At 35.3% G+C, this 15,832-nt stretch overlaps 1 protein-coding gene across 1 annotated transcript in view; it reads right to left on the minus strand.

Annotated features, from left to right (window-relative positions):
* Window positions 1–907: 907 nt before the first annotated feature.
* Window positions 908–15,832, minus strand: part of LOC117403752 (doublesex- and mab-3-related transcription factor 1) — a 37,040-nt gene continuing 22,115 nt past the window's right edge. Inside the window, exons 4-5 of the mRNA XM_034006137.3 lie at window positions 14,579–14,750; window positions 908–1,867 (exon numbers count right to left, since the gene is read on the minus strand). Of these exons, the coding sequence (XP_033862028.3) occupies window positions 1,716–1,867; window positions 14,579–14,750 (324 nt within the window). The 3' untranslated portion in view covers window positions 908–1,715. The remainder of the gene's footprint in view (window positions 1,868–14,578; window positions 14,751–15,832) is intronic.

Genomic DNA, 15,832 nt, shown 5'->3' on the forward strand with positions numbered 1-15,832 from the left:
AACATGTATATGATGAGTATTTGTTCATAAAAATACTTGTGAATAATATAACTAATATGCGACTTTCTCACATGCATAGTTCACAATTTAATGCACTTTTTTCATATTGCAGAAATTATATTTGTTTTTTTGTTATCCCATAAATAACACACATTTCACACAATTAACTGGTTGAAATGTTCGCAGATGTCCACTGAGGTCATTGCAACACCCCCCTGTATTCTTATAACAATCAAAAGAAACAGTGTATGCACCTTTCCAGTGACACAGCTTTCAACACATAAACACAAAGCAGAAATCAGAAAGACATTATCCTCAAGCCCAGGGGTAACAAATGATGACCAGAACAGACAAAACTGTGTCTCACTAACTGCGCTGGTGAAGAATTTCAATGTGACTAAATGTGATTGTCAGACTACCCAAAACTGATGTTTCATTATTTCACTGGGGGGGTTAGGGTTAGGGTTGGGGGGGGGGGGGGGGTTGTGCTTCTCAGTAGCATGTATGTGATTCTCATGTTTTGGTACCTCCTGATACCAGCAACAGTTTACAAAGTTTTCACATCAAGTTTTCAAATCTCCTACCTACATACCCAACTTCACAAACCTAAGGCAGCATACAACAAACAAATGTACATGCTTTAATTTATAAAGTTTAGCATGTTATTATGATACCTTTGATGGTGTTACTCTGTTCTGCTCCTTTACTTCCACCTGATTAAGGGAATCACTATGTACTAATGCCACATCATTAACCTAGCAGGGAGATTAAAACCACAGTAAGGGAAAAAAACTATGTGTTTTGATTCATTTTACCATTCGTCAAAACAACAGCAGTGCTATTGTAAGCACATCAATCTTAGGAATATATATATATATATATATATATATATATATATATATATATATATATATATATATACACTATTCTTTCAGAAATGGGAATTTTAACAGGGAACTACATATTACATGGCAATTTCATAGAAATCATGAAATCCGTGATAACCATTAATAAAATACAGTCTTACTTATAAGTGGGCTTGCTGGTCATGAAGATGGCAAAATTACTGAACCAAGAAATGTATCCAGACAAAGGTGAGGCAGATTTCAAAGCAAGTAAATGCAATTTTACTCAGAACATTTTAGTTTTAAACAAAGCAGTTTTTTTTTTCCCCAAATGGAAAGAGGCTGAATGACTCAGCAAGGTGCATGAATGCATTTTGTCTAAAATAAAAACAAGCATTACATTAAACCATATCTTCCTGGATGTTTAAATCTGTATTTCTGCTAGTTACGATTTCAGTTAAACTGGTATACTACCATGTACAGTAATGTTTTAAAGCCTATCAAACCATAACAATGAATACTGCATTACTGTGCTGTGTCTTTGTATTATACGCCAGAGTAAGGTTGTAGATAGCAGGAGTGCACATTTATTAAAACCACTGAAAACTTCAGACTTACGAACAACCTCCATTCCCAAGGTGTTCATAACTACAAGGTTCTACTGTATACAACTTGTTTTACACAGGGCATATGCAATGACTTTCTCATTCACATTTTCTTTGAACAAAATTTAAATGTAGTCTGACTGGCAAAGGGCAAACTTAAGTATAAAGTTAAGATTGTGAAGGATCCAGATAGGTCCATTCTTTTAGAACGGAAATACCAGTAGCAGCCTGTTCACCTAGGCCCCTGCTGACAGCCTGCCCAGGGTTACTCACTGGACCCCTGAATGATGGAATCCACGGTGAAGGCTCCAGACTCAGAATTGGTTTCGCACTCCTGCTTAGTGCTTTCAGAGCCAACCAGGGAGCTGATGGATAGACAGGCAAGTCCCGAATCATGGCTACTTGATGGCGAAAATACTACAAAGAATAGAGGGGGGAAAAATTACATTTTAACAACATTAAAACTTTTATAAACACAGAACTTGTAACTGTTCATAAAGCTTCAACTCATGATTCTAGGTAGGCTGATCTTTTATTTATTTTTTGTTTAAATATCATTCATAAAAACAGTTTGAAAACAGACTTTGTAAATATGGCCCAGTATAATATGCGCTGTAAGACATGACAAGTGGAATCTCTGAATTGGGATTCTATCATGTGATATGAGAACACGTGGTAGTGTGGATAAACAAGCCTCACAAATGACTCCTACTGATTCACTAAACAGTTTGAAGAAGTATTACTGATTAAACTAAAGTCAGAGAGAAAGCGGCGCATAGCTGACTTTTTAAAAATTTAAATCCAGGACTTTTAAAAAAAGAAAACCTTAAATCACATGTCACATAACAGCCAAGCTGTTTTTTATACTAGTGTATTTGGAGAAAACCTTCTCCCTCACTAGTATAAAAATGTCTCAGATTTCATCTAGTCGGAAGAAAGTTTTCTTTTCGATGGAGCCTGTAGTTATCGCATATGCCATAGGGTGCAGTGGTATGCCAGTAGTATTATAGTACCGCGATACAATAATATTTACAGTACATTAATATGAACACTTAGTTCTTATCGGTATATTGCTGCTATGCAGCATTTCAATGTAGTTTCACAGGGGCCATGCTCTATATAGACTCTGTATAGCACCATTCACTTCTTACTGTCTACATTCGCTAGATACTGTCCTGGTAGGCCCCAGGGTGTTTGCCTCTTTCAAAGAGCTTCTTTTAAATGTACTGGTATTTAACAGTCACTGAAAAAGCTTAATTCACGTTTTGTCTTATACACTAGTGTTTCACAGCCTTAAGTTTCTAATCTGACAGTGAGTAGTATGTTTTCTGAACTACATAAACACATGCTCTCTAGTTATGAGAGTTTATAATATTTTAAAAGACATAGTAAAGAAGAAACCCTATATTTCAATTATGAAACTCACACTTGTACAAGTACGGTATGTGTCATTTTTACCAATTATTTAACTCGTGAGAAACATTTCTATTTCATTTTAACTGCACTGTATGTAAGTAGGCTATACTAACCATTTTATTTTAACCATTTCGTTTTACATTAATAAGATGGAAGACCTATATGCATGTCACATTGCGCTATATCGTGAACACACAGTATTTTATATCAATAACAAACCATCATTTTCTAGGAAAAATCCAAACATTTAGAAATAGATTTAGGCTGTCTATAAGCAATAAGTAGAGAGCACAGGTCATGGAGACATTCTACAAGTGTTCAATTAATATTTATATACTGCACATGTAGTATATGGTAGTGTTATGAATAAAACTGATAGCAATACATATATATTTAATGTCTTTAAAAAATACATTGAAACTGTCCATTACAAAGCATTTGCTTTTCCAATTTTTGTATAAAAGGTATATAAAGAAATATAGCTATTATACAGCTATTATACAGGAGTTTGAAAAAAAACCCTGCAATATGCAGCTCACACGTGTATAAATAATGTGTTTTTTGCATTCAGATGCAGGCCTGACTGGATGGATTAAAAAGCCTGCAGCCCCTGCAGTCCAGACAGCTTAGGCAGGAGAGTCGGTAAACTAAGCAATGTGAATAATGTTAAATCAAAGTGAGGAGGCAGGCTGGAGGTTAAAATTATTGTCATTATATTGCATCAGCGTTGAAATAAGGAGCAGACAGACCCATCAGCTGGCCAGTTTTCCATTAAAGCTATACAATCTCACTATAGATGAAATTAAAAAAAAAAAAAATCTATCAGTTGCCAGTCATGGAAGATACATGAACCAATCTGAAGGTTCCTGACCTTCATAAAAGCAAATATTAGCCGAGTTCAAATCCACCCACAGTTCCCTTTTCTCCCACCTACCCTGGATGTAATTAAGGAGCAACTGCAGTCATTTTTCTCCTCATTAACTTTCTGATTGGTTTCAGACTCAGGATTCTGCCAGGCTGCAGTTTGTCACCAATTCCAAACGGGCGATCGTTAATACTAATGTTTGTGTAACTAACTGTATGGGGCCTTTCACGACTTCTTGTACAGCAATAATGGCGAAAGGGTGGATTAGTGATCCTGTGTTAATTCACTTTGTATTCATCATGGGGGAAATCTATGATGCAATTAGCAAAATGCATTGGTAGTTGTGTTGTTAAGTCATTTGTAGGGCACTAAATCACAGCAGGCTGTACAGTGGTCTGACATGTTAAGTGTCAGTGCTTATTATGTTTGATTATCCGCACTGTACAGTTTAATGCAGATTACTGTCAGGGGGCTCAATCACATGAAACATAACTTTTTTTTCTTCTTCTTTACTTTTCACACAGTTAATGAAACACCTCCCTTGTACACAGACACATTAACTAAAATATATTATTTTTACATTTAAAAAAAAAAATATCCCAGTAATATATTATTATTTATAGTATCAGGTAAAGGTATTCTTCCCCATATATGGTTGATTCAATATTTCACAAAGGCAAGGCGCACTGTATAACCTGTACTATTCTAGTAATATGTCGATAACACTGTAGTATTTCTAAAATAACTCGTACAAATTAGAGAAAAATAAAATTAATTCTTAATAACAATAATAATAAAAACAGCATCATGCTGTAGCAGCACTTAGCAGTGTGCTGATGAAAAGAATATGTAAATAAAAATAATTGAAAATAAATCAATGGTGACCAATAGTTGAAATAATGATGTGTTTTTCAGTAACGCAGTATAGAAACAAGGGTAGACTTTTTTTTTTTAAGAAACCAATTTCTAAAAGAGGTGATTTCCACTGCTGAACTCCTGCCCTTTTCACCCCCCGTTCAAGTTATTAGGATTACCGTAGATTTCCAAGCTATTAAACCTTCTTTGTGTAATTTGAAAAGAGCCTCAATAATTTCTGGCACTAAGAACAAGGGACAAAGGTACAGATGTGAAAGGAGATCTCAATGCAGCCTATTCTATTGAGGATTAGCTCTTTCTTTTAAAGTTCATACCTGTACTCCTTTTAATAGGAGGCTGGGTTAGGGTTTTAGGTAACACCAAGAAAAAACAAACAGGAAACTACTTGGATAAAATCTACTTTGTTGTAAAGATAAGAAAATATCTTGAATAGAAATAGAAGTTTTAAACATTTTGCAATTCCTGCAATATTCTGACAATGAATCTGTCATTTGTCTCTGTACAAACTAACATGTTATTCAATTATAGACTTACTAATTAGTTTTGAGTTTGCTTTGCAGGTTAAGCAGGGATTATATTTACTGTAGTACTGTAAAGTACAAGGAATGCCTTAGAATGACATGGCGCTATATGTTTGTATTGTAATTATTTTATATAATTTTAAATTACTTCATGCACTAAATGAAAGCTATGGTAAAATGATTCAGTACAAAAATGAATCAAAGCTAATCCCAATAAAGGATGTCTCTCCTTTTGTTATAAAGAATATTTAAAAATAGATTATATGGTTACTATTGGATAAGCAGAAACTATCTTGGATATACACATATAGGTATTAAAATGAAACAACCAAACATGTTTTATCACAGTTTATTCCAGATATCTTCGTCCTGGAATTGTTTACAGATTGTATCAACATTCTGCAGGTGAAGCAACAAAGATGTGATGTAGGGGACAGTGACCGCACAGCTGTGAGCTTCATTCAAAATGCACAACGTCTGTTCCTACACAAGTGACTGGAAAATGCACAGTCTGCTTGGGGTTAATGAAACAATTAAACCACTGGTAAACCCTTCTAAGATACCTTTGAGTTCGGCTCAATAACAATCTTAGTTTGTACAGAAATGCTTACAGTTTGTGACTAAACTTGCAAAGTATCTCTGGCTGCTCACCAAAGCTGCTAACTTACATAAAACCGACCTTAAAAAAAAAACAAAAAAAAACTGCTTGTAAATAAAATGGTTCTCAAAGGAAGTGAGCTTGACAAGATATTGGCTCTTATTGTTTCATTAAATCAGGGACAAAAGCTAAACTGTACCTCATGTTGATTCTAGTTTGACCTTTTCAGTAGCCTTTCTGTCCTCATGATAAATACATTTTTGTAAGAAATCTAAAACAGAAGAAGCTGGAAGCTACTGTTTCTGATATAGATCCTGTCCAAAATCTACCCTCTTACACTGAAGAATTTTACAATTAATAATTTAATAAAACAATGCAAAGCAACATTTTTACCGTGGCATAATGGACCTTTACTGTAGTGTTTTAATAGTGTTTTATGACCAATTTCTTTCACAAGGTTTAAGAGACCATATGGTTTTGTTTAGCAAAAGACTTACTAATGTCAAATACAGTTTTAAACATAATCCTTTAGTAGGCTATTTAAGAAGAGCTATTTTAGAACAGCAATGTCTTTGTCAGATATAATAATCAAATAAAATGTAAATGGAAAGCTGTTTATTATCACAGATGTCAGCAGGAGTGACTATTCTCCTTATAATCATTACCCTTAAATACACATCACTGCTCCTTTATTACAACAAAGAGGACACTTAAATCCCTATTATGATGTTATTAGAAATTGTGCCCAGTAGTTTAGTGTCCATTGACAAGAAGAATCACAAGAAGGTCAGAGGGTAATTAAACGGCTACTGACCTCTGCTCCTGTATTGTTAGCTAATCGGTTCTGTAAGAAACTGACTCAGTCAAAAGCTGCACTTTCCCCTTCTAAAGCACTAATACTGACAACTTCTGGTAATGATCCAATGACACACTATGTAAAAAAAAAGGATAAAATGCATTTTGTGTAAATCAATTTATTAGATTTTTCTACAATGGAATTATTTTAAACCACATATAAGATAATTTTATAAACAAGACCTATTTAACATAATTTTCCACTATGCCACATAAGTTAACAGTGATTTTTTTTTTTTATCTTGACCACTGCTATTTCATTTGTTTTTCACACAAAGAAAAATATTAACTTTCAGCACTGATTTTGTTAGCATAAACATATGATTAATCAAAGATTAATATTTCATTGGAGCTATATACAGTACAACTACACAAGAGCCCCACTGAACCATTTGAAAAAATGCTTGCTTGGAGAATTGCAGTCATTTGTGCTGTCCCATTACTGTTTTTAAAAGTAAAATCTACACTTTTGCAAATAAACTGTGCTATTCATTGACCCACATTCAGAAAACTGAATGTTAACTTCTAAGGTATTGATAATCTTTCTTTGTTAATTGGATTACTAAAGTCTGTACATCCAAAAAGATGTAATGACTTTATAATAAATTAATAAATAAAGAAAGTTCAGAAACATTTTATCACAAACTTCAGCAAGCATACTTGTGCCTGAATTCCAGCTCATACGGTACCCCTTACTACTACACACCTTTAAAACTGGACAGATCACTAGCTGTAAACATTAACTACAAACCTTTGTCCTTAATACCTCAAACAGCCTCAGGCAAGTGCTAAAAGAGATGTTGTACAAGACATTACAAGAGTGCTTGTGGCTGTAGCGAGCAATTACTCTGGTATTTAACCAAATCTATAGCTGTTCAGGATAGCATTTAGTGCAGCAGTCAGAAGGAAGACAGGCTGACACACACAGAACCTCTTATCTGTCCCCTGCAGCACTGGAAATATCTGTTAGGCTAAATAGAAAGTCACAGGAGTCGCGCTGGCAGTTTCTGTCCTACTAAAACATGGCAGACAACTGTGATTTTTGCTTTTTGTTTATATCAATCAATTGCGTTATGAAACAAAACCTGGGCTATGTAAACGCATACGCTGTAATTTACAACTGGCAAAAAGTCATAACTTACAAATTGTTATTTTCTGGTTTGCACTTGTTTAACTCTTGAAAACCCTGTGTCTACAGCATGATTCACGTAACACTAAAAACCAGGTGTCCTCACAGTCAAAAGCAGAGGATGTCTAGTAACCTCGCAGACGTGGATTAGTTTTTATCAAGTAAAGTCAGTAAATTCAAAATGAAATGCGATGTTGAGGCCAGAGAAGGCAGTTTTGTGCATGATTTGTAAACAATGAATCAGACGTAAATAACTCATTTTGTTGTACCTTCTTTTCCAAAGGCTAGAATAACCATTTTGTCCTTTGAGTGACATGTACTTCCATACATATCTTCAAATGCACTGTTAAAAGCATTCATTTTTTAAGAGTCGACAATTATATTTTGTATTTTCTCCAGTCGCCAATTTGGTTATGCCCAATAGTTGTGTTTTACTGAACTGCAGGATCTCATGACAGATGGTACCGATTTTAATATTATGGTTTATTGTGAAGGCTGGTACTGCTTTGAGACGAATACCCCGGAAATGCTATATCAATTCTAACATAACACTGACATTGTCGATTCACATGGGAGTAAAAAGACACAGGATGCTTGAGTTTGAAATTCTACAGAAGGTAATGATGCCCTGTAAAAAACCCAGAGGACCTCCGAGAAAATATTCTGGCATGAAAAGAAATGGACTGTTCACACAGGACTAAACTTCACCAATGTCAGTAAAAATTCAGAAACCACCTGTTTATGTGGTGATTTTTAGTCCTGTGCAAATTGGGCTCATGATACTGTTTTTATAAACTACATTTCCCAGAATCTTGCTGGAGATTGTGACCCAGCTGTGACCCAGCTTCAGGAGAACATTAACCTGGAAGTACAAACATTAGTAATGGGTTCTTCAAATTGTTGTGTTGTTTTTCCTTCTTGAAAAATATACTTCAAATGCAAAACAGTTCTAAAGCTATGTTCAGCCAAATGCTACAATGGAAACTGTCTGACTAATTAGTATTAATGAACCAACAAAACTATCCAAAGTGTTTTAACAATTTTTGGTGCACCAGTTTACAAGTGATTGTATAAGGCCAATCTGGAGATACCAAGATGTTTGTTAATATTCCTTTATTCCCTTAATGTCACTTGGCACCTTACACACTTAAAAACAAAAGCAGTATAGAAAATTTACAATTTGTTTGGAATAAGCCAACTGGTTCTGATGAAAGAAAACTAACTTTGAACACTCGCAAAAACAAAGCTGTCTCATATAACACTGAAATTCCTACATAACTCAATCTGGGCATCTCATCTGGTGTGAACTGCACTCACTCCCAGTGTAAACCCCGGCAAGCTCCATGATATACTGTAATGTCACATCCCAATCTGGATTTACAGTAAAGGGCTGCTGACGAGTTTCAGAGCAGTAAACACTGCAGAGAGGTGTATTTCACACTGAGCTGGTTTTTATGAAGAACACTTCACCGCCCTGCCAGGCTGCCAGGGTGACGGATGGGGAAAGACGCATGACAAGCTTCATCATTGTTTGTAAATCTTAACTGTTCCTGATCACTAACTCCAGAGGCAATTTTCAAAGACAGCGGCCAACGAAAGGACAGCGTCGCACTCCTGAAGGTTATTTGCCCTGTATTTGGCCAACTGATGACTTGCATTGAGAAACAAATGTGGTGCACTTCAGAAGGAGGCTACGAGACAGCGGGCTCCAAAATGTTAACAGATCTGCTCCATAGTAGTGCACTCCATCCTCATTACAACACAGCCTCTGTTTTCACGTCCTGCTCCGTGGGTCCTTATATTGTATTAAAGCCTGTTATTATTCAGTCATTAGAATTTCTACAATTAGGCAAAATAAGGTTGTGACACATTGCTAGCAGACTTTGGATTTCTGCTGTATTATGGTTATTCCTTATAAAAGTTTACCACGGTAAATTTTGCACAGTAATTTTGCAGTTTTCCCATGCTTGTCCTATGGTTATACTACGCATTTACCACAGCTTATGGTTGGCTTTTTAATACACTCTACCCTACCTCTCTGTGCTTTACAATACTTACCATACACATTGCTATGTTTTTACTATGGGAAACTTGTATAAGGGGCATCACTGTCTTTTAAAAACAATGAAGACATTTAAGTATCCTTCGCTCACCTACCTCCTGCATTCTGCTACTCTCTGTAAAAGTATGCACTGTACACATGTTTCCAAGCCAAAGAGCGTTATCTACCTGTCAGGTGGTTTTGAGGAGAACACTATAAAAACACATATAACAAACTACGATAGATATTAATTTAATGGGGTAAAAGATATTGAGATATACTAGTGGGTTGTAACTTTTTCTTCACTAAACTAAACAGGCATAAAATTCAGGTGACTGACATACAATCTATTACCTTGAGTACATAATAAAGAACATTTTGATGAAAATGTGAAATTATGTTAATATATTTCTTAACCTTCCATTTTTTATTTTGACAACGATAACTTCAATGAAACACACTACAGTATCAGATGTCCTCTTTCTTTTTTCCCCCATTTACAACAACCCAATAGGTTCTGGCTGTTAGGATATCATTCATCATTTTTGATGAATTCAGGAGTGGGCTACAGTATCTCAGCCTATCTCGTGTATTCTTGGACAGACGGAGAAAGGGTGCAGTCTTGCTTGTCTATCTATTTGGCCCACCCCGTTTTGTGACACAGGGTTGTAAAGGACTGGGAAGCAATGCATTCAAGGTACTGTAATTCAAATCAAGATTCCTTCTGAAAGACCAGAGACCACTTAAAAATACTATATAATCAGCTACACTTCCTAATACAGTCAATTCTCGTTAATACGAATTTCAAGGGACCAGCAAAAAAATGTGTCATATCATATTATCAGCAGTCTAATGAAGTTACAGTAACGCTGAAATCAAATTTCAATTACAAAACAATGAAAAATAGTATACATCTGAAAGTACTGTGCATTTTACTGAAAATATGGTTGTAAATCAACTTTTAAAAAGTATACATTGCTAATGAACTGCATTTGAAATCTGCATGTCCCATTGTGATCAGGGGCATTTTTAAACATCAAAAGCAAAACAACACATCACTGTATTAAGCAAATCGGAAACTCTGATGACTTGCATCCATGATTTGCTGTTCATAGGCCCGTATTATTGTATTCTGTTTTTTCATAATGGTTGACAAAGTGTTTGTGGGAATATTTTGAAATCTGCAGCAACACCTTTCTTTTTCTTGTACGGTGGTGAATTATCCCCCGCTTTCAACATGTTTTTGGGTGAGCACTATGGCAACTTAGCCTTGAGAAAAGATTCCTCAAGGCTAATTGTGAGGAAGCGAGGTGCTGGAAAAGTTAGTAAGCATGGCAAATAATGATCTAAGGAGAACCAACAAGAGACTCATATAGAACACACATAATAGGTAAACCAAACTTGTAAGAATTTAAATATTAGGAAAATATAATAATTATAAAGTCACTCTTTAAGAATGTAATTCTGACTGATTCCACTTTCCAATTCTAGTCTATTAAGACAATGTACACTGGTGACAGGACCACCCAGTATTGAAAGTTCTGCCTTGTAATGATGCATGGCATGTCTTATTGATGAGGCTAGTGGTTGCCTTCATGAGGAAGGAAAGAAAACAGGAAATCTGTTGAGATCAGGAGTGAAAACCAACAGGTGCCTGATTTTAGGAGATTTCCAGCTTACCCTCTTTAATACTCTGCTGTGTCACTGTGTGGTGAATGTGAGCTTAGTACATAATTTAAAAGAAAAATGACATAAAGCGTGATAAAGAATATATCGAAAGTATGTATTTATTTATTGTGGTGCACCAGATCATATATTTTTTTTCTTTTTTGTTTTGTTTAATGAACTGTAACTGTGTCAAACTTAGAATTTTTTTCACTGGCTAGTCCCCCACACATTTTTAAACAAAGTAATAAAATTGCTTGCTACTTCAGAACTTGCTAATGTTATGTACTCTTAGTAGAATTAAATATTCAGGCCTTCTTATGGTGTTTGACTGTGTAATTATTAGTGATGGGCACTGTGACGGATAGCTCATGTGGTGACGTCAGACCAGGATGAAAGACCGGACAGAGACAGTCCTGGGGTATGAAAGCGCTGATGCGCCGATTTTAAGAATAAAAAGGGTTCTTTTGCTTTACCTCCCGACTCTCGTTCCGCCTCTGAACACACTGACCTTGTTCAGCCAAAGCTGCTTGTTTTTATATTGTGGCAGAGGTATTAACTGGCTGTCAATTACCTAGTTTATCCCTCGACCACACTGGGCGTGGGTTTTATCATACGCATGGGCGTCAACAGCCAGTTTGTCAATAATCACTCGCTATTGACCGCGCACTCTCACGATTTTATCTGGATGGGGTATTTTAACCCTGTTTTTCTACACACTAAACCACATATTTTAAATTATAATAATACAAAATAATACAATACACAGAGGGGGGTGTACCCCATCACAGGCACCAATATCGATATTTTGATATGATATCGATATTGTTCGATATAGATAATTTCCATATTGCGATACTGTGGGATTTAAAAAAAAGAAACTCTCTACATACCAATCATTGTCAGTCTCGTAGGCAGGGAAACACCACACACAAGTATTATTTAACCATTTAATTCCACTGATTGGCGTTTAGGTACCAAACGCTATTTGCATGCTGCATTAAGTTTGGCACTATTGACCATCCATAAAGTGTTGCCGGTGTCGTGGCGAATTGTACATCATTTCAAGATATGCGCTTGTGTCAGTGTTTCATTGAATTTTGTCCGTGTGATTACTTACGCTATTAATTTATTAATCTCCATGGTTTTATTATAAACAAGATGTACTTTTTAGACATCAAAACAGTATAAAAACATCAAAACTCAAAATAATGCAAAATTTGGCATGACCCCATACTTAATACTTCTGGAGGTGTCATGAGTCAGCATTTATGCGCAGAGCAGCTTAAGATTTAATTACTTCCAGAATGGCCTCGAAGTGAAGAAAGGGAATATTCTGGTTTTGAGGTGGCTGATAATGAAATTGTAAAAAAATATAAAGACCTTGTTTTTCTCCATGAAAATTTATGAAACAAAGCACCACTAAGTTAAAGTAAGTTATTGCTTTTCATATGTAAATATCTGTTAATGTCTGTTATGTTAACGTATGTATATGTGTGTGTGTGTGTATATATATATATATATATATATATATATATATACACACACACACACACACACACACACACACAGACACACACAGACACACACACACACAGTCAACCTCGGTTAACTCGACTGGTGGATAACTCGACACCTTCGCTTAATTCGACAGACAGTCTTTGTCCCTGATTTTCTCCATATAAAATATATGCATGCTGCCTCTTAATTTTTTAATTCGACACCACACTTTACTCCTAACTCGACACTTATTACTGGTACCGAAGGGATAAAAACTATTAAAAAGACTAATAGATAACTCAATGGATGTACTCCAATTTAAGAGGCAGGATATTTTTGAGAAGAAAAGATGTGTCTTAAATTCCAAGGAATACGGTATATATATATTATATTGCAATTGTGTGATTACATTTCTTTGTTCAAATGCATGCACAATATCGATTTAAAATGTTCATATCGTTGCCCAGCACCAGTAATTATAACCATTATAAAGCTCAGTCTCTGGGCCGTCAACCTTATGCTACTTAAAGGGATGCTTCTCTGTTGATGACTTGAAACAAGGCAATTAAATTATCCACATGGAAAACTGTTTCTCACAATTCAGTAGTTTTTTGGGGTTTTTTTAAGCTCCACACCTTCTTCCACAATTATCACTCCCCACCTCACCTTATTTCCAAGGCATAAATACCTATTCATCCATTTTATAAAAACATGAAGAAAAAAACAAAGGGATTATGAATGTACATTTTCTATTTATGTTTTTTTTCCCCCCATTAAATATCAGAAACTTTTTATTTAAAAACTGTGTGTTTTGAATCATGGTCACTATATGGTATTATTAGGTTATGATGTGTGGTGGCACAGCTTTGTAAAATTACTACCACTAATGTAGACAAATTAGAATGTAATTATATATCAAACATAACGCCAAAATATCAAAGTATTCTGCACGTTTCACCTGAAAAGTCACATGACCACAATACGTGCATATTAGGTCAGAGGTCAAAGGGAAATGGTTTTTCTATATATGAGAAATGTAATATGTGGTCTGTTTGTTATACAGTTTAGCCTTATACTTAGAAAGGTGTTTTTTGTTGTTGTACGGGTACAATTTTCCTCCTACATTGAAAACTGATTGCCACAATGTCACTTTGCGGAAATAATCTTATGAAATACACATGAAACTACACATTGAAATAGTTACTGTTCTTCTAGAGAACAAAGTGAAATCAATCACCTCTACCATCCACCATGTAGTTATGATAGCCAGACAGTAATAGCAATACCTTAATTTGCAGTCAGTGGGCAAACAGGAAATATCCCAGATTTTCAGGCCAGCACTGATAAAATCTTCACAATCATCCACAGGCCCTCTCAGGATGCTACTCATTATTTATTTCTTAGCAGACGCCCTTATCCAGGGCGACTTACAATTGTTACAAGATATCACATTATTTTTTACATACAATTACATTATCTTTTACATACAATTACCCATTTATACAGTTGGGTTTTTACTGGAGCAATCTAGGTAAAGTACCTTGCTCAAGGGTACAGCAGCAGTGTCCCCCAGCTGGGATTGAACCCACGACCCTCTGGTCAAGAGTCTAGAGCCCTAACCACTACTCCACACTGCTGCAACTGTATAAATGTCGTACTTACGGCTTGTCTTTGGCTCGGTGTAGGTTGGGTTGTCTTCCAGGGTGAAGAGCTGAGGCACACAGGCAGCAGTGCCAAGGCCCTGGCCCAGGTAAGAGGCTGCAGAGTAGTATGAATGCATCCGGTACTGAGGTGTCACGTTGTGGCTGGATAAACGGCTCTCACTGTTTTGCATCTTCATAGAAAACAAGTGTAAGAAAGCAAAATCATATTTACATTAGTTAACAATACGTTTATTAACCATTCGCTGCACGCACATTGAATTGAACCTTTTACATTGCTCCTAAACCCACATGGACAGTATTAAGACAAGACAGTATGTGTTCCCTTTTTAATTTTTAAGAACAACTGCAGTGATCTGATGCATGACTCTTGGTTGGTGATATATCTGAGATGCAAATCAGTTGACTTATATTTTTATACTAAAACGGCTAATTGTTATAAAAATAACAACCAGAAATGGAGCCGTATTTGTGAACAACAACAAACAGTTGATCCACAGATTATCCATCGCATCTATGCAAGGTGGAATCCATATTTTTCAGGCACACATTTTATGGGTCAGCCCTTGGGTTCAAAAGGTTTGTTTAATGAAACTTAAAACTGATTCTGTGCTGTGACTGAATTCACTCAAATGTTTAACTCAAGTTTGCTGTTTGTTTCCCTGTAGGATTTATGTTACTAGTATAGTATCGTGTTTTGAGTATTTGATTATGTTATGTGCACAAACAAGATGACATTCCTAACATAATTAAAATTGTATGATAGGTTACAATGTGGAAATAACATAAAATATATTTCTAATACATTTGTAGATACCAGAAAATCATTTTACATAAGAGGTAAAAAAATAAAATAAAGAATATAAAAAAACTTATAACACCATTAAGTGTTTATTGTTACTGTACAATGCTCAGGGACACAAAACTAATTAGATGAGACTTCTAGAGCCCTTTTCCAGAAACTTAAAAGAACCCTTATCAAACACAAAGCTATTGTGATAGACCTGAATGTATTTTCAATTCATGTTTTACAGAATTTACTTTCTTGTCAGGCAGTATGTCATCTTTTACTGTTTGCACGATCAATTCCCTTCATGACAGCTTTATAAAGTGTTATTTAACAAAAACAGACTTTTACTATTATTTATGTTAAGTGTAGTTGACATTTAAAACATTCCAACTAAATGAGCCTGAAACAATTTTCAGTCAGCAAAATAAAATCCAAACTTTTTTGTTAGAATGAATACTTGACCTG

This window comes from Acipenser ruthenus, chromosome 1 (genome assembly GCF_902713425.1).
Source record: "Acipenser ruthenus chromosome 1, fAciRut3.2 maternal haplotype, whole genome shotgun sequence".
NCBI classification, from domain to species: domain Eukaryota; kingdom Metazoa; phylum Chordata; class Actinopteri; order Acipenseriformes; family Acipenseridae; genus Acipenser; species Acipenser ruthenus.